Source organism: Chanos chanos, chromosome 8 (assembly GCF_902362185.1).
Source record: "Chanos chanos chromosome 8, fChaCha1.1, whole genome shotgun sequence".
Lineage (NCBI taxonomy): Eukaryota > Metazoa > Chordata > Actinopteri > Gonorynchiformes > Chanidae > Chanos > Chanos chanos.
Genome location: NC_044502.1, coordinates 41789836 through 41808702, shown reverse-complemented (window position 1 = coordinate 41808702; position 18867 = coordinate 41789836). Strand labels below are relative to the sequence as shown.

The window sequence follows — 18867 nt, the reverse complement described above, 5'->3', positions numbered from 1 at the left end:
AACCAAAGACCGTCATTAATCTCACTTCATCCGACAGCCCTACTATAGATTGACATGTATAATATAATCCCTGGATTGTCCATGTCCATGAGGGCTGTGTGTGTATGTTTGTGTATATATATATATATATATATCTATATATTTATGTGTGTGTGTGTGTGTGTGTGTGTGTGTGTGTGTGTGTATTTGTGTGCATACAGAAACGCATACCACTACATCTGTGTGTGAAGGAGAGAGAGAGAAAGACCATAAGAGAGAAACAGAGGGTCAGCCAGAGTGCATGCATGTTTTGTGTTTGGGTGTGACCATGTCAGGGTGTGTGTGTGTGTGTTGGGGGGGGGTATATTTGGGGGTATTACAGAAAGGGGTGAACAAGTGAGTGAGTGAGTGAGGGCAGAGCACTCTCTCCCTCCCCCTCCCTCTCTACACGCCAACGTGTATATGTGTGTATTTATGTAACCCAGGTATCCAGTCTCATGCGTTTCACGTTGGCTCCTTCCTGCTCCGTCGTGGCTTCTCCCGAGGGCCTGAGGAGACCCATGTTGGAGCCGAAATCGGCCCCCCGCTGCTGGCCGTTGTCGTCCCGGTCGCTGCCCTCGTACGAGCTGCCGTTGCTGCTGAGGCTGTCGACGGGAGAGCGGCCCGTCGGTTCCAAGCGCAGCGCTCCTGGGTACTGGGCCACGCCCGCCATGCCCGACCCCGCCCCCGCGGCCGCAGCGGTGGAGCTGGGGGTGCTGCGGTCCCGGTTGGGTGACACCGGCTCGGACTTGATGCTTACGTTGGGGTTAGTGTTGACAGTCAGCGTACCACCCTGAGGTATATGACCTGCGGGCCTGTCCACACACAGAGAAAGAGCGAGAGAGAGAGAGAGAGAGAGAGAGAGAGAGAGAGAGAGACAGAGAGAGAGAGAGAAAAGGTCATCGACTGTGCAGTTACACACACCATTACTCCAATACATCAGACGAGAACTTGGAATATCACAGAGACGACAGTCAGTGCAGACGCCACAGTGACATACGGTAAACACCGTCTATCAGTCCACTTTTCTTAAGACGCAAACTGACAGTGCCAATGTCCAAAACAATAATGCGAAAACAGGGAGGCTGCTGAGTGGTGGATGGTGCTGACGTCCGTTAACGTTCTCCCCCCGCCCCTGCCCCTGCCCCCGCCCCTGCCCCTGCCCCCGCCCCCACCCCCGCCCAGGGGGGAGGGTCGCTCCATCAGACATGACGAGGAGACAACACAGACACAGTGCTTATGGAGGCCACACGGAAGCACGCTTCTCTCAAGCCATGCAGTCTCAGTCTGGCCCCTGGCTCTTGTCACAGTAATGACAGCGCTACCATGCTCTGCTCTCACAAACAGACATTCTCAATCAACCAGGCCAGAAAAACTGGCCCTTCGTCTCTGAACCAGCCCTGTCTCAGTGCCTGTGCCTCAGCAAATGTAGGCACCAAGCAGCTGCCAACAAACCCTGTCTGTAAGCTAGGCACCTCATCTACATGCTAGATAGACAGAGAGAGAGAAATAGACAGAGAGAGAGAGAGAGAGAGAGAGAGAGGGACAGGGAGAAAGGAGGAGAGAGGCAGAAAGAACAAGGCAGACAGGGAGCAGGAAGCAGGAGAGAGAGAGAGAGAAAGAGACAGCTATGCCTTATGGACTTGTGCAGGTAGATTGATGGTATTGCCACATGGGTCTTGTTGCTATTCCTGAAGGGACAAAAAAAAGGGCCAATTCAGCAAGTCTGTGACAGAGACAAAGCCCACGCTCACAGCCGAGTCAGGCCAGCTATGGCAGCCAGAAGCACAAAGCAGGGAGAGAGAGAGAGAGAGAGAGAGAGAGAGAGAGAGAGAGAGAGAGAGAGAGAGAGAGAGAGAGAGAGAAGAACAGTAGAGGGAAAGGGAGAAGGAGAAGGAGTAAGTAAGTAACTAAGTAAGAAAGAAAGAAAGAAAGAGAAAGAAAGAAAGACAGAAAGACACACAGCAATAGGAGGAGGTGATACAGTAGGCCTACCAGCTGAGCCCTTCCTCTCTGGCCATGAGTAAGCTGCTTTGAGAGGTGACACTGCGGGGGAAAAACACACTGTTGGAACACTACACCTCATTGAGAGACGGGAATGCAGCACAACACACACTAACGCTTTATTCTTTCCCATCTGTATTTAAACTACACTCTCACCTACACCTCACTGAGAGACAGGAATGCACCACAATATAATAACAGCTTATTCCTTCACCTCGGGATTTTTGACCATATTCTCACCAATATTCTGTTCTTCTTCTGAAGAGCGTGTGCAGGAGATAGAGTATAAGTATGTTTCAGTTGAGTTAAATAAGCTTTTCTGATGTCACAGGCCCAAGGAGCTTGAAATCATCATTATACTCAGACTGTGGAACAGACCCTAATGCCTTTACTATATTCTTACCAATATTAAGACAAACCCAAAACAGAGAGAGAGAGAGAGAGAGAGAGAGAGAGAGGGAGAGAAAGAGCAAATGAAGACCTAATGAAGGGTATACAACATCATATCCATCAGTCTCTCTGCTCTGAGATAATCCTACGGAGGCCTAAAAAACACCCCACAACTAACATATTTGTACTCTCACAACATAAACATGTAATGTTGATATGCAGTTACTAAGAAAACATTAACAGCAATAAGAATGAGAACAACACCCCCCCCCCCCCCCCCAGCATCCTAATCATGTGAATATGATTTTACAAGAGAAAATACACAAACCCCATCTTTCTCAACTTTACTAATGTAAAATATCTTGTCAGAATGTGCAGGTGGAAAAAAACAGAGATCTAGCATGCAGGGGAAACATAGCATTTACAGGGACGAGAAATAAAGAAACATGATTAAGTAAATTAAGAAGAAAGAGCGAGAGCGAGAGAGAGAGAGAGAGAGAGAGAGCGAGAGAGAGAGAGAGCGAGAGCGAGAGAAAGAGAGAGAGAGAGAGAAGTAGACAAAGCTGTAGGTTGCAGTTGACATGACATTAACATTTAGATTGGAAAGAGCAGGTGAGTCAGAAGGCAAGGCACACTTTACTGATTGGCCACTGGGTGGGAGAAAAAATGGAAGTAATTTTCCTGCTGCTTTTCAGAGAAATGTAACAGCTGCTCCCAGTTAAGGTGAACGAGGAGCGTTATGAGTTGTATTCAGTATGAAGCCTCTTGCACACTGATATATGAAATGAATGCAAACTATGAACGCCGTTAGTTTACGGTCAGGACACAGTCAAACATGATGTTATAACAAAGGCAAACCATTTCCTGTGCCGTGTTAAGTGATCCTCTCTGGACTTTTTTTTATCAAATTTTTCTCTCTTTTGCTCCCACTTTTTTTCTGGCTGCAAATTTTAAAGACCCGAATGAGAAAACATGACATTCAGAATGGTTAACATTCCTTCATCCTTTGGTATAATTTCATCGGGTGGCTGTCAGAAGCTGCCATCTGACACAAGGGGAGTTTTGAGCCCCCTACAGGGCAAAAGTAGTATTAAAGGGTTTCTTTCAGAGACGTGGAACAGACTGTACTTCCAAACACTGCTCTCTATTTTAGAGAAGAACATAATGACAAACAGGACTAAAATACTTATAATTTAAACAAATGTGCTTATATAACTCTACAGAGGGTGTCTATTTTCATGCCTAATATTAAAATTCAATTTGGGCAAAATAGCAGTAATTTGAGACCCCCCCCCCCAAACACCCATCAAACAAAACCATCTCGACAAACTGACAAATCTTTGAAACTGTACAGCTATTATAAAGCAGTTTGTTTTTTTGGCAAACTGATAAACATCAGAATTCTCCAGCAGCATGGCCAAAACAGACAGCACTCAAAAGACATCCAGTGCATCTGGTTATCAAAACCCATTTCTTTTTAATTGGGTGAAGGACCTTGAAATTTGACTCTGCTGAACAAGAGACAATTCCCTACCCACTTTGACAAGAGTTAAAAAAAAAAGAAAAAATCGCATTAGACTCTTGAGAGCCTACGTATTAAATAAAACCATTTTCATTGCTACCAAGAAAAGGGGGAACGAAAAAAAAAAAAAAATAAAAAAACTCATCTCTTAAACCAAATTTAAACCTAAACTTACTCCAGGGTTTTAAAGCAATTTCCATTGAACAACCCACAAAATCCAAAGCAATTAGGAGCAACTGGCGTCAAAAATATATGGGATACAGATATGTACCACATCTGATTTGAATGATTTTAATGTCCCAACCTACTGACTGTTTAAGGATGCAGGCTACAGCGTGTGCTCTCTGAGTTTTCAGTGTGTATGCAGCACAGAATGAGGCAGGACTGTTGAACATGTCCGTACGTTTTCAGTGTGTATAAAACACTGAGTGAGGCAGATTTGTTGAATAAGCCTGTAATGCGTGTCCAGTTGGCTGTTTTGAGTGTGTATAAGGAACAGAGTGAAGCCGGTTTGTTGAGCATGGCTGTGTGTTTTTAGCGTGTATAAAGCACAGAGTGAAGCAGGTTTGTTGAGCATGGCTGTGCGTTTTTAGCGTGTAGACAGAACAGAGTGAAGCAGGTTTGTTGAGCATGGCTGTGTGTTTTTAGTGTGTATAAAGCAGGGAGTGAAGCAGGTTTGTTGAGCATGGCTGTGTGTTTTTAGCGTGTATAAAGCACAGAGTGAAGCAGGTTTGTTGAGCATGGCTGTGTGTTTTTAGCGTGTAGACAGAACAGAGTGAAGCAGGTTTGTTGAGCATGGCTGTGTGTTTTTAGCGTGTAGACAGAACAGAGTGAAGCAGGTTTGTTGAGCATGGCTGTGTGTTTTTAGCGTGTAGACAGAACAGAGTGAAGCAGGTTTGTTGAGCATGGCTGTGCGTTTTTAGCGTGTAGACAGAACAGAGTGAAGCAGGTTTGTTGAGCATGGCTGTGCGTTTTTAGCGTGTAGACAGAACAGAGTGAAGCAGGTTTGTTGAGCATGGCTGTGTGTTTTTAGCGTGTATAAAGCACAGAGTGAAGCAGGTTTGTTGAGCATGACTGTGTGTTTTTAGCGTGTAGACAGAACAGAGTGAAGCAGGTTTGTTGAGCATGGCTGTGTGTTTTTAGTGTGTATAAAGCAGGGAGTGAAGCAGGTTTGTTGAGCATGGCTGTGTGTTTTTAGTGTGTATAAAGCACAGAGTGAAGCAGGTTTGTTGAGCATGACTGTGTGTTTTTAGCGTGTATAAAGCAGGGAATGAAGCAGGTTTGTTGAGCATGGCTGTGTGTTTTTAGCGTGTAGACAGAACAGAGTGAAGCAGGTTTGTTGAGCATGGCTGTGTGTTTTTAGCGTGTATAAAGCACAGAGTGAAGCAGGTTTGTTGAGCATGACTGTGTGTTTTTAGCGTGTATAAAGCACAGAGTGAAGCAGGTTTGTTGAGCATGGCTGCGTGTTTTTAGCGTGTAGACAGAACAGAGTGAAGCAGGTTTGTTGAGCATGGCTGTGTGTTTTTAGCGTGTATAAAGCATAGAGTGAAGCAGGTTTGTTGAGCATGGCTGTGTGTGTTTTAGTGTGTAGACAAAACAGAGTGAAGCAGGTTTGTTGAGCATGGCTGTGTGTTTTTAGCGTGTAGACAGAACAGAGTGAAGCAGGTTTGTTGAGCATGGCTGTGCGTTTTTAGCGTGTAGACAGAACAGAGTGAAGCAGGTTTGTTGAGCATGGCTGTGTGTTTTTAGTGTGTATAAAGCAGGGAGTGAAGCCGGTTTGTTGAGCATGGCTGTGTGTTTTTAGCGTGTAGACAGAACAGAGTGAAGCAGGTTTGTTGAGCATGGCTGTGTGTTTTTAGCGTGTAGACAGAACAGAGTGAAGCAGGTTTGTTGAGCATGGCTGTGTGTTTTTAGCGTGTATAAAGCACAGAGTGAAGCAGGTTTGTTGAGCATGGCTGTGCGTTTTTAGCGTGTAGACAGAACAGAGTGAAGCAGGTTTGTTGAGCATGGCTGTGTGTTTTTAGCGTGTATAAAGCAGGGAGTGAAGCAGGTTTGTTGAGCATGGCTGTGCGTTTTTAGCGTGTAGACAGAACAGAGTGAAGCAGGTTTGTTGAGCATGGCTGTGTGTTTTTAGCGTGTATAAAGCACAGAGTGAAGCAGGTTTGTTGAGCATGGCTGTGCGTTTTTAGCGTGTAGACAGAACAGAGTGAAGCAGGTTTGTTGAGCATGGCTGTGTGTTTTTAGCGTGTAGACAGAACAGACTGAAGCAGGTTTGTTGAGCATGGCTGTGTGTGTTTTAGCGTGTAGACAGAACAGAGTGAAGCAGGTTTGTTGAGCATGGCTGTGTCTTTTCAGCGTGTATAAAGCAGGGAGTGAAGCAGGTTTGTTGAACACGTCTGTAGAGTGTGTCCAGGCTGCTGGTGACTCAGTCTATTGCTGAGGGTCTCTTCAAATGCACACAGCAGGAACCTGTAAGCAGTCAGCCTCATGCTTTCAAACCCCACACACAGGACTGAAGAGGGGCTTTTTTTCGTTTTCTTTTTTTCTCTCGTTTTTTTTTCTTCCCCTCTATGCCACTTGTGTATTGAAAACATTTCAACTCGCTGAACTTTTCAAACCAGACAACAGGTGAAAGTTACCTTTTTTTCACTCTTCTTTAAAGTCTGACTTGCATCCACTGACAAAACACTGAGACGGACGTTGACATGAGCAATAATCATAACAAAGAAAAAAAAGAGAGCAATAATGCAACGACCACAGAAGCAAAGGGAACCACGTGAAGACACTGAAATAACCCCTACCCCAAATGTCTGTTGTGAAATGGTCTAAGAGCCACAAATCATGTGCACTGCATTATCTAATCTTATCGATCTATCTGTCTGTCTTAATTCCTAAACGTGCGACTGTCAATGAGAAGAAGGGCAGCAGTTAGACAGACATGAGAGAGAGAGGTCACGAGGGGCAATGCCCATTCACCTGAGGTTGGCTGCAAAACTGGAGATGCAGTTAGCCATCTCCCCGTTCTGTTTGTCTGCGCCCCACATGCTGTAAACAGACGAGAGCACACACACACACACACACAGGGCCATTAGCCAGTGAGAGAAAGAGTTAGAAAAAGAGAGAGTGAGCGAGAGAGAGAGAGAGAGAGAGAGAGAGAGAGAAAGAGAACTTGTTTCACTGAGGTAAACACGCCGCAATCAACAGACCTGTATTTACCATTAACAAAGAATGAGTTTCCGCACTACGTTGCTACCTCTATCTCCAGCTGCTATTACACATCATTAACAACTATGCTAGAACACCTTTAGTACAGAGGGAGGAAAAATATCAGAGAGAAAGAGAAGATTTAAAAAAAAAAATGAGGGAGCGAGGGGGGACAGTGCCTGATCCCCCACAGGGAAGAAGCCAGTGTGAGAGAGAGAGAAAGAAAGAAAGAAAGAAAGAAAGATAGAAAGAAAGAGAGAGAGGGAGAAAGAATGAGAGGGAGAGAGAGAGTGAGTGAGTGAAAGAGAGAGAGAGAGAGAGAAAGAGAGAGAGATAGAGAAAGAAAGAAAGAGAAAGAGAGAGAGGGAGAAAGAGAGTGAGTGAGTGAAAGAGAGAGAGAGTGAGAGAGAGAGACAGAGAGAGAGGGCGAGAGAGAGAGAACTGTTATTTAGGTCAACCTCTTGGGAAGAAAACACACTGTTTATGCCCATTAGGCAAGGGAACTGAATAGGTGCTTTGTACATGGTGGGATATAGAGCTTATTTGTGATCAGGAAAAGATGCTGCTTGTAAGATAGCTTTGATTTTAAGATGAAGAACTACTTCAGAGGATCACAGTTAAGATGCCTAGATCATATGGTGATGTTATGCTACTATTAAACTTACACTGACCTTCACTTGAAACCAGCCACTTGATGTACGCAGGGTTTGCCTGTGGCTATTGGCTATTGAATATTACAAAAGAAAGTGATGTTCTCCAGCCACAGATCACCCTGAAAGACACATGTGACCTCTGGCAAGGCTCATTCCCCAACCCCAGCCTCCCAGGGCACAACACTCATACTAAACCAGCACTGAGGGGCTCTGGTTAGAAAAACAACATGTTCGTTTTACCAAAACTGGAAACCCAAATGAAAACGGGAAAAAAAAAAAATCACTCAAATGTTTTGATGAAATAAATGCAAATTATTCATGAATCATACAAACTACAGTAAATGGAAAAAAAAAAAAAAAAAACCCTCCAAAAACCCAACAGCAGAAAGCCCCCCCCCCCCCCCCCCCCCCTTAACTTCACAACTTCCTAACTAGGGCTGTGCTTCATAGTGCTTGGCTGGTAAGTCAGCACATCGACTCAGGAAGGAAGGAAGAGCTGGTTTTGTGGGCTCACACTATTGGAACTGTGGTTAAAGGGCAACTGTTGGCACAGGTTTTTACATGTGCAATTATGTGTTCGTGTTCGTGTTCGTGTGCGTGTGTGTGTACTGGTGTGTGCACGTGCTTTTAAGAACTTACACAAGGTTACTGAGAGAGGCCAGACTCAGCTGCTGTGGTGCCGGTTGTTGCTGTTGCTGTGGTTGCGGTTGCTGGGATACCGATGCTTGCTGCTGCTGCTGCTGTTGCTGCTGCTGTTGCCAAGTGGACATGTTACCAGGCAACAGCGCACCCGGCGGCGTGAAAGCCTGGAGTGCTGTAAGATCTGCACTTGTCAGCTGATACTCTGAGATGAAAAGAGAGCGAAACGTTTAATGCAGATTTATTCCAATGATTTTAATATTAAAGGCATGGGATTCAAATCATTCTATAGTTGTTTGATCATATGCATAATGCATATGATAATAGAAGGGAATATGCCATGATTTCGCTCTACAATAATAATAGCTAAAATACATTATCTGGCCTTGAGTTGGTGCATCTTTTTTTAAAAAGTAACAACAAAAGAAAGCGGAATGAGAGAAATAGATGAAAACGAGAGAGAGAGAGAGAGAGAGAGAGACAGAGAGAGACAGGAAGAAAAAAGAAGGATGAAAGAAGCCATGCTGTGCTGTCTTGTACTCTATACTGTTGTCAGCAGGACTGAACAGCTGTTTGCCTCTCTATCATCCAGTGCTTAAATGAAGTCAAGCTTTTTTAGATGAAGAGGAAGAAGAAGAAGAAGAAGTACTTTATTGATTCCCGTGGGGAAATTTGTCCTCTGCATTTAACCCATCCTATGTATATACTAGGAGCAGTGGGCAGCCGCGTGCAGCGTTGCTTTATATCAGCGGTATTGAACTGTGATATTCTGTTATGTTTCACTTGACTGACTCCTCAGACACAGGCCTGGGTTGAAGGTGACTGTTTTAAACCGGACTTGTCTCTGCTATATTAAATTCCTCTCTTTTATGTCATGCCCCTCACCTGTGTTGTAGGCTGTGGGCATGGAAAATGGAGTCAGGAGGCTCGGCGTTGCCACGGAGACCACCGGTGTGGTGAGCGGCTGGGTCACTTGAGAGGCGCCTAACCGCTGAGCATTCTGGGAGAAACAGAAGGTCAGAGATAGTTTTCTGTCAGTGTGAGAGATCAAAAGTCAACCTTAACTTTCAGGCCTAAAAAAAACAAACAAACAAACAAAAAAAGATGTGTTTAAAAAAAAAGGATATGTTTAAATTTAAAAAAAAAAAAAAAAAAAGAACTTGACAGGGAGACTAAAGAAGAGGTGCAGGACACAGATGTGCAGTGATTTACAGTGCAACAGTAGGATCTATTTGACAGGTACTGTAATCTCTACTATAGAAACTAGTTTTCACCAGTCTGACCAGTTTTGTGTTTGTGCTCTTTATCATAGGAATGTATAAGAAAAAAAAAAAAAAATCACTTCTCCTTTGACAAACACCGGTAAAGAAATGATGTCCTCGTCACTTTTCTTTTAAGTGGGGAAAAATAAACAAAACAAAACAAAAACCATAAAAAGTCCCTTAGTTTTCCCTGACAGTCTTTCTACCAACACTGTCAGCCAGCAAAAAGCGCTCAAAGCGACACTATGTCTTATAGGCATTGTGATCCATGCTGATCCAGGCACATGCGAAACCACGAGGGACTACTTCAACACAGAACGGCGATGCAACGAGAGGCACGGGGTGTCTGCGGGGCCAGGCGGGGCCAAAACAACATCGCAAGTGTCTCTTCTTCAAAAAACACTTCTGAGTATGCAGAACTGAAAGTTAGTATGTAGATCTGGATGAATAGTATGTGTTTTCAAATGCAACGAATGTACTTGAGCAACACTCAAATGGGATTTAACTGAGCTTTGCCTTGGACGTACTCTAGGGCGAACACACACTCATAGCACGCACAGGTGGGAGGTGAAGAGTGAGAGCCACCCTCTGGCTGTTTGTGCATTAGCTGTGAGCGCTGCATGTGTCACAGGTCATCATTAACAGCCCTGACAAGACAAGGAGGAGAGAGAGAGAGAGAGAGAAACAGACAGAGAAACAGAGGGAGAAATACAGAGATACAGAGAGAGAGAAAGAGAGAGAGAGATACAGGGATGTATATACATATGTATACATATGAGAGAGAGCGTGAGATAGGAAGAAAGAGAAAGAGAGAGAGCGTGAGATAGGAAGAGAGAGAGAGAGAGAGAGAGAGAGAGAGAGGGGGAGAGAGAAAGAGAGAGAGAGAGAGGGTAGAGCTTCTGTTGCCTCTCAGGAGAGATGGCTTCCACTCGGCTGAGTTCTCTATTTGACCCTCTTGTGTGCACTCAACCCGTGTGTGCATTCACTCGATGCAGCGTGAGAGTAGGCATTTGCTCCATCTCAACACTGACTTAAACATACACTGCACCCCAGTTCAACGACACACGCGCTAATTGCTTGTTTATGCTTATAAAAAAACGTTTGTGCATTTTAGCTCCTTTCTGCATTGATAGCTTCTGTGTACGACATTTCACACTGATTTTTTTTTTTTTTTTGTAAGAGCTGGAATGTTAGTAATTGTACCATTAATAACCAATGTCATGCACGAACATAATCTTGGAAATAATCAGGACACATCCTCCTGTGTCGCAGTCAAACCGTGATGAATGTCACACATCACATGCTCACACGTTCACTGATGTAAAAGTCAGGTGGAAAATGAAAAGTAAACCGTGTGTTAAAACAACACAAAACAAAACCAACCAAACAAACAGGGAAATCCTCAAACACAGTACGTTCACAGCACAACAGTCAAGTCAGGAGAGCAATTCACCTCACTCACCAACTCCAGCTCTTCGTCTGTCTGCGAGGGGCGGGGTGGGGGGGGGGGGGGGAGTGGGGGGACAGAATACAGGAGGCATCAAATCTCTGTTTTTAAGACACCACCAATACACCTGACACTTCCTCCACAACAATGATCTCTACCGATCCTGAGCTGAACGTGGAACAGGGTTTTGGAATAAGGTTTCAAAGCAACTAAGAAGTCAGTGGTGTTTACATGACATAGAGCTTCTCTGAGTACAGTCAAAACACTGAGCAGCGGGGGAAAGACATAAAGGAAGATGTTTTCGAAAGCCTGTGTGGTTTGGCAGGGGAATCCAAGGTTATGTAGGCGATTTGATGGGTCACATGTTTCTTTCAGTAGCTCAGTCAGAGAGAACCTTTTCTCCCACGCTGAGGCTAATCTATACATCCTTCAACTCTAATTATCCGAGCAGATAAATTACATTTGAAGCTTTATCAAAGCGGTGCAGACTATACGCTTCCTGCTTGAGATATTGACTGGAAGCCGTTTTTTTTTTTTTCTTTTGTTTTGTATTTTATTGTTTGCTATCAAACGAGAGTCATAGGTGGCCTGGTTTTGGCCCTTGTGGGCTGCCGTAGATCTGCTCACCAGCTGCATCAGGCTTTTTCCGCTCTGGGAAGTGATGACCCGGAGGTCCGGCTTGCGGCTGTTCACCATCTGAGGACTGGGCGGAGGTGGAGACTTGGCCGGAACTACTTTCCCCATGCTGTTGCCGTTGGACACGGAGAGGAGTCCTGGGGAGGCCCTGGCACTGATGTACCCATTCGCTGGGGAAATAAAACAGAAACATGAGACATTCCCATCAATACGACAGCCCAGAACATGCAACTATAGTCTCGTGCCTGCCATTTTTTTTTTCTATTTTCCCGTTTTTTTCCGTGGATACAGAACTGTATTTCAAAGAAAACAAACATAAATAAGCTGAACGTCTTCTGGAGGTTTTTTTTCTCTTCCAGGAGTCAAAAAGAAGATTGATTAATCGCATTACGATACAACGTTTCCCTCCCTGGCATCTGCCTACGCAACAATACTACTCTTGTGTTGTAAACTTAATCCCCTATTTCCCAGGCTTATAAACCTATTACGACATAAATGAGGGATTAATAATAACTGGTGTTTAATCTGTGGCCATGTTTAGTGTTGCTTTTGAGAGAAGCCTTGCTGTGTTTGCAGTGGCAGGAGAGGCTGAGTGTGTCTCTCTGGGTTCATGAGAGCAACAGGGACTTTCCCAGAACACACCCCTCTGGCTCAGAACTACAAGCAACACTATGCTATCAGTACAGGAAGAGCCGGCGAAATTCGCATAGCAACGCTACGGCAACAAGTGACTTTTCACCCCACGCATACCTCACCACCGTATTTGCAAGCGAAATGACAAGGAAGAGAGAAACCACGGCAGTGGTTAGATTGGTTGGGGAACTTTTACGCAGCGAAACGGGTTTTGTAAGCATACAAACCAAGCTGAGCACAAAGAGTGAAAACATATGTGGTCAATGAAGAAATCTACTCTAACTTCAAACAGCAGTGTCAATTTGGGAAGTACAATGACACATCTAAGACCTGACAGACTCTGTGTAATAGGCTCACAACCCAGAGTTACCCAATGAATTTGCTGCTTTGGGACAAGTGACTGGCATCTGTTTGGTCAATGCGTCACTGGCTTTGAATGGAAACATATTGCAAAGGGAACTGCAACAAGTTACTGGTAAGAGGTGGAGTTCTGTGATAGCCCCCCCCAGTCTCTGCTAGGAAACCTGAAGCTAGAACAGAGTTTTGGGATAGGGGAGGGAGGGGGGGGGGGGGGGATAAGTGCGAGTGTGTGTGGGGGGGGAGTAGTGCGTTCTGGCCCTGCCACCCCAAGGACTCAAATCTTTGCCCCCCCTTCTCTCTCTCTCTCTCTCTCTCTCTCTATCACTCCCCGGAGGCAGAGAAGCTCCTATTACTCCGAGCCGGGCGTGGGAATGCCAGGAATGCTGTGTGACGTCAATGGTGACATTCCCCTGTGCTCAACCCTCCACACAACAGCTGAGAATGGAGGGGACAGCAGGGATCAGAGGGGGGGGGAGGGGGGCGGAGGAACAGCCACTGAAACAAGGAGAGATCGGCACTTCCACGGGTTTACAAGATGACCTTGTGCTCGGTTTACCACATCAAAGCCAGTGTTAAACTGCATAAACACAGCCCTTCCTCCCATCCCGTAACCGCTGGTTTTCTTCATTACGATTTCTCTGGCTTTTTTTTTTTTTTCTTTTTTGCATTGGCAATTTTTTGAAGTGTTAATTAGCCAACCTTTTCTTCAAGAAAAGGATTTGAGGCATTAGGTTAATAACCACAGCTGTCAGTGACTCTGCTGGGGGTGAGTCTGGAGAGAAGGCCTCATCTAAAAGGTGTGTGTGTGTGTGTGTGTTGGGGGAAGGGGGGTTACGGTGGCATAGACGGGTGTAGACATAGAGGAGCAGCTGAACGGGTGGAGAGGGGGCAGGAGTGTTAGGACCAGACCGTTCGTGTCATTCATGTCTGTCATTTTCCCCTCCTTCCCCCCTTCCCATCATCCCTCGGGGCTGTTTACAAGCTTTGAGTTCGTCCTGTGACCCTCAGCTGTCGCTGACTAACAGGTGTGGCCGTGTCCGACACGAAAGTGGGGGAAGGTGACGGCACTATCAGTCACCAGTCTATTGGACCACCAGTGACAACCTATCTGGATTGTGTTGCTATGGGAATTAAAACACACCACCTATCGTATGGCTCAAGAGCTAGAAAAGTTAGTCATGCTAAGGCTGAGAGGACGCAGGGTGTTATGCAAAGTAGGCCTTTTGTGGACAGGTGATTGTGGTAAGCCTCCGGGTGTTTTATATGGAGGGAGTGCTCTTTTGGATGCTATAGGGAGGACTGAGTAATTTGCACACTCACCCACTGGGCTCGGACATGCTCCATTTGAGTTGTTGAGGTCACCTCCTAAAAGAGCCCCTGAGAAATGAGAAAGTGTGTTATTGGTCATTAGAACGGAAAGGCATCGGTCTCCCGACGTTCACTTCCATAACGACAACAAACCTCAATTTGTGTTTATGTTTACGTTTTCTTTGGAGCGTTTGTTCTTTGCTGCCAAAGGGTTTCTAAAAAAAACACACGGACGAGCTTTTCGTTTTTCGGCGCGAGTCTGCACCGTACGTAAAACCCCGGCAGAACCGAACGGGAAATCTTCCAACACCCCAGTGAACCGAGCCGCTCTTTGCTCACCTGCGCTGGCTGGTCGCTGTGGTAACCCAGGAGACACTGTGTTCCTCTGGAGAGCTGGTTGCTGTGGCGACAGGAGGCGGGGATCTGTGAGCGTGGACGTGACGAAGGAGGTGGTGACGAGGGCACTGCTGGGGTTGCTGAACTGCAGAGGGCTCTGATTGGACACGGGAACTGTGACTGGCATGGAGAAAGCGGGCGGTGGCACTGCAGACTGCGGGGAGATAGATAGAAAAGATTTGTCGTTGAGGGGCATTAGCGCAAACACACATATATCAAGGACGTACACGCACGCACGCACACACACACGCTCACACACACACACACACACACACACACACACACACACAAACACAGACTCATGGCATGCCGGTGACTTGTGGAAACTCCAAGAAGCAGATCGTGTGCTGATAATCGCGAAGAATCTCGTGCAAAGTTACTTTCCCTCACGTCCTAACGGAAATTAATGGAGAAGCAAATTATCTCTAGCAATCTCTTCACAAGTTAAATTGCAGATCAAATCACTCTAAAATGAGTCACACTTAGATGGTGAAAAATGAAGGTGGAAAAATTAGAAAATTAGATAACAAGTCAGTCATATATATTTACGACGTCATATCCTGAGAAGTGTCCCTGTATTGACGGCTGGGTCAAAATGGGCCATTGACCAAAGCAGGAAAATATCTGACACAATATTTAAGTGCATCTTCTTTGTGAAGGTCATTAAGAGGCCCAAGGACCTCAGAGCAGGGAAGGAGTGACATTGTTTTATAAGAGGCCGAACAGCAGCATCTGATTGGTCATCGGGAAGCCTGAGTCAGCTGGATTGGAAGTTTACCATTTGTCTGGGACAAGCAATTGGCTAGCTTCGGCAGCCAGTGCACTCAAACTGTCCAGAACCTCATGACGGCGGCAACCCATTTTCCCATGTTCCTGAGCAAAAGCAGGGCCACTATTCTTAGAATGTGGGCCACGGATGGCCTCCTGTGTCCTGGGTGGGACCCAGTTTAACTGAGTTAGTCTGGCTGTTCTGCTACATTCCTTAACACTATGTCCTTCCCTCTCACACTCTCTCTCTCTCTTTCTCGCTCTCTCTCTCGCTCTCCCTCTCTCTGCCCTTGCTCAGTTTGATGAGGACATCCATGAAGTGTCTTTGATAGAAGGGAGGGGAAGGGCATATGTGCTTAGACTCTGTCACTCATAACCTTCACTAAAGTCATATGTAGGCTGCTTTAACATATTTAGATATCGACGTAACCCTGCTGTTTTATCTCACTCTTTTATCGGCTCTTCTTTCAGGCAGAAATACCAAAGGAAGAGATCAGAGAGGAGAAAGCCGAGATTCTTCAAAAGCTAGTGGAAGTTGTTTTTTTTTTTTTGTTTTTTTTTTTTTTTTAAATCATCTGTAAACTGATATGTTGCCCTAATTAAAGAATAAATTGAGTTTTGTGATGTTTGCTACGCAGTGGAGGAGACAGTGCTACAGTCCAATGACGAGGCTGGCGGGGAACCAGGCTGACTGACTAAGCCTGGTCTGGCATGCTGCTGGCCAGGCCTGAGGATCAGACAGTAGCCCTGGGCTGGGTTACAGCACTACACACTGGCCAGGCGGGGAGCAAGGGGAGCAAGGTTAGTGTGAGGGAGTAGCTGTGTGGAGGGGGAAAAAAAACAACAAAAAAAAAAAACAAATAGATAAATAAATAAACCACCAGGAGCATACAGCACTGGACAGCACATCAGACAGGAGTAGATCCTGTGGACAGGACACTGTCTGTCCTTCTGTGTATGAGTCAGAGCAAAAGGTGATGTGGTTTAATTCAGTACTACATAGCAGTGACACCATGGGGAGATGCTACTGACAGTGAGGTACATTACGATTAAGAGTTCAGCTGTGTTGTGTGGGTGAGATGGTGCACTCTAAAGAGACAGAAACTTAGTAGCAGGCTGGGAATAAAAAAAATGACTCCATGGCTGTAAACTGCTGAAGTTATTTTGTATCTGGCAATCTAAGTATATAGCTTGTCTAGAACTAATTCATTAAATAACACGGGTTTAATTTGGATTGCTTGCTTACTGATGACAACTGAAGCTAGATGCTTGTAGTGGGAACATTTTCCAATGATGTACTTCTGTGGCGGTACAGAGAAAAAAATCTTTTTACCTCCGCAGAGTTTACTGCAGAGCTTTCTAAACGTAATGCCATCACAATGAATTAGACCGATGTCCTAGTTTTACGAAATCTCTCTTGTCCTGCGAAAAGTCCCCATAACTTTGACGAAATCTCGCTGCATTTATAAACAGCGGTGGATGGAACATTAATGTGAGCTGCAGAGCAGGCTGGGGACAACGATTCAAGGTGACTGACTCAGGTCTAACATCTTGAGTATGACCTTTAACCTTCTCTTAACTTAATTCAGATTTGGATGTTGATGAAACCTCTTCCTAATCCTTTTTAAGCTCTCTGCCAGTAACACACTGCAACCCGAAAGAGTCGATTTCTCTAAAACCACAAACAAAAGGATTAAACTGCTGGACTAGAATGTTTACCTTTAAATGGTATTAAAATCACGAGCGACTGAAATAAACAAACAGACGACTTTATGGCTTTCAACGGTGAAAAGGTGTAAGACTTCCTGCTTTCGAGAGCCCGGACTATAATGTGCTGTTTAGAAAGTGCTGGTATGTGTAGATTCACAGATGAACAGGATTAGGGGTTGTTCTGGCCTGCGGGGATTATGCTGCTGTTTGAGAGATTGGTGCTGTATGCTTCCGTTTGCTATCGCTCCTGAAAGGTGTGCTGGGCAGAGTGGGGGAGGGGTCTGAAAGGAGGAACCGGCCTCCCACCTCGTGTGTCCTTACGAGATAAAACACTCACAGTGACGCTATGGCAACCACAACGGGCTGTTTTGGGAGCTCTTAGCAACAAACAGAGGAACTAACAACTTGAAATGCGTGGTAAGATCTGAGCTAAGTGGTTCCGAACATTATTTAAAATGTAATGGTTTTAACAGCACTAGCCACCATTTCAGCTTTAAAAAAAAAAAAAAAAAAAAGATATATTTTTGCTATCACGTTGAGTCTTTGTGAAGGTAAAACTAGTTAAGGAGTTAAGCTGGCAAATGGCGCAGTATATCTCTTCTTCAGAGCAAGGCACATCTGACACTGCCAAATTGAAAAATCAGCCGTTGAAAATGTCTCAAAAGGGAGCCAGATGAGTCAGAGAACTATTCTTAGAGAAAAGCCAAATAAAGGCGTCGTTAAGGGAAATATCATAAAAATATGGAGAAAACATGGTGGAAACTGGAGGTGACTATCAATCATTGCACACGCACACACGCACACACACACACACACACATAAACAGTAACTTTTTAATGGCCAGATTCAGAAGGGCACTAAGGATGGTGGAATTTATGAAAAAAACAACTCAAGATTACTCACTTTATTTATCTATTTATTTAAAGTGACCTCCTTTACCTCCCCTTGCCCAAGCACATACATTCAGGGGAGATTGTGGGTTTATTAAGGGGCGATAAAAAGAAAAGAAAAAGAAAGAGAAGGGGGGAAAAGAAGAAACGAAGGGGGGAGGGGAGTGAGAAATGGAAGAGTGCTCGGTGAGTTTGGTTGCCATGGCCAACAGCGGCCTCCACTCTTGGTACTCACTGACAGCCTATAGCTCTGCATCATTTTATCAAACTCTTCGTCAATTTTTTTGTATTTCTCCTCAGTGCGGGGGGTGAGGGAGAAGGGCTCCTCTGGGTCAGGGCTCTCAGAGTCCCGGTGCTCTTTCTTGTTCAGAGCCTTGGTTCCGGGAAAAGGGGGGACAGGCAGAGAGAGAAAAGAAGAGTAGGAGAGAGAGAGAGAGAGAGAGAGAGAGAGAGAGAGAGGGAGGTTAGCAAGGCAAGGAAAAGGAGTGAGGCATACTCACGCCATATCGTTTGAAGAGGATGTCCAGCTCCTCGTTCTTCCGGTACTTGTCGTCCTGTAAGGGACTTTGGTCAATGGAGTCCTCTCCGTCAGGCTCCGGACTGTTGCAACCATTAAAGCCTTTCTTTCGCAACGTCTTAACCAATTAAAAAGAGGGAAAGGGAAGAACAGGACAGCTCACTTTAAGCACAGTCACGACTGGATCCGATTTCAAAGGCTAATATCCTTAGCTAACCGTTCAGAGCTGAAATATTTTTCAGGGACCAAAACATATTTGCTCATGTGAACAGTACTGACATTATGCCTTGGTTTCCATAAACAGCTAGGTTACATTAAACACCATAAACGTTGTATGAAATATTCCGGAAACCACATCACACAACAGAAGTGTTTTGAGAGAGAAAAGAGGGGGGTGAATCCAGCACAAAGAGAGTTTGTGCGGTGCAGTTTGTGTCAGGACGTTTGGGCTTTAACATTCAAGGGTCTTATTTTGAGAGGATTTCTAAAACAAGCTTTGGAGTAAGTAGC

The 18867-nt window shown here is 45.1% G+C and overlaps 1 protein-coding gene across 1 annotated transcript in view; it reads right to left on the bottom strand.

The window, feature by feature from the left end:
- Nucleotides 1–414: 414 nt before the first annotated feature.
- Nucleotides 415–18867, bottom strand: part of mef2d (myocyte enhancer factor 2d) — a 48693-nt gene continuing 30240 nt past the window's right edge. The window contains exons 4-10 of the mRNA XM_030781086.1: nt 18341–18475; nt 14416–14626; nt 14089–14145; nt 11767–11945; nt 9316–9430; nt 8431–8635; nt 415–833 (exon numbers count right to left, since the gene is read on the bottom strand). Coding sequence (XP_030636946.1) covers nt 452–833; nt 8431–8635; nt 9316–9430; nt 11767–11945; nt 14089–14145; nt 14416–14626; nt 18341–18475 — 1284 coding nt within the window. The 3' untranslated portion in view covers nt 415–451. The remainder of the gene's footprint in view (nt 834–8430; nt 8636–9315; nt 9431–11766; nt 11946–14088; nt 14146–14415; nt 14627–18340; nt 18476–18867) is intronic.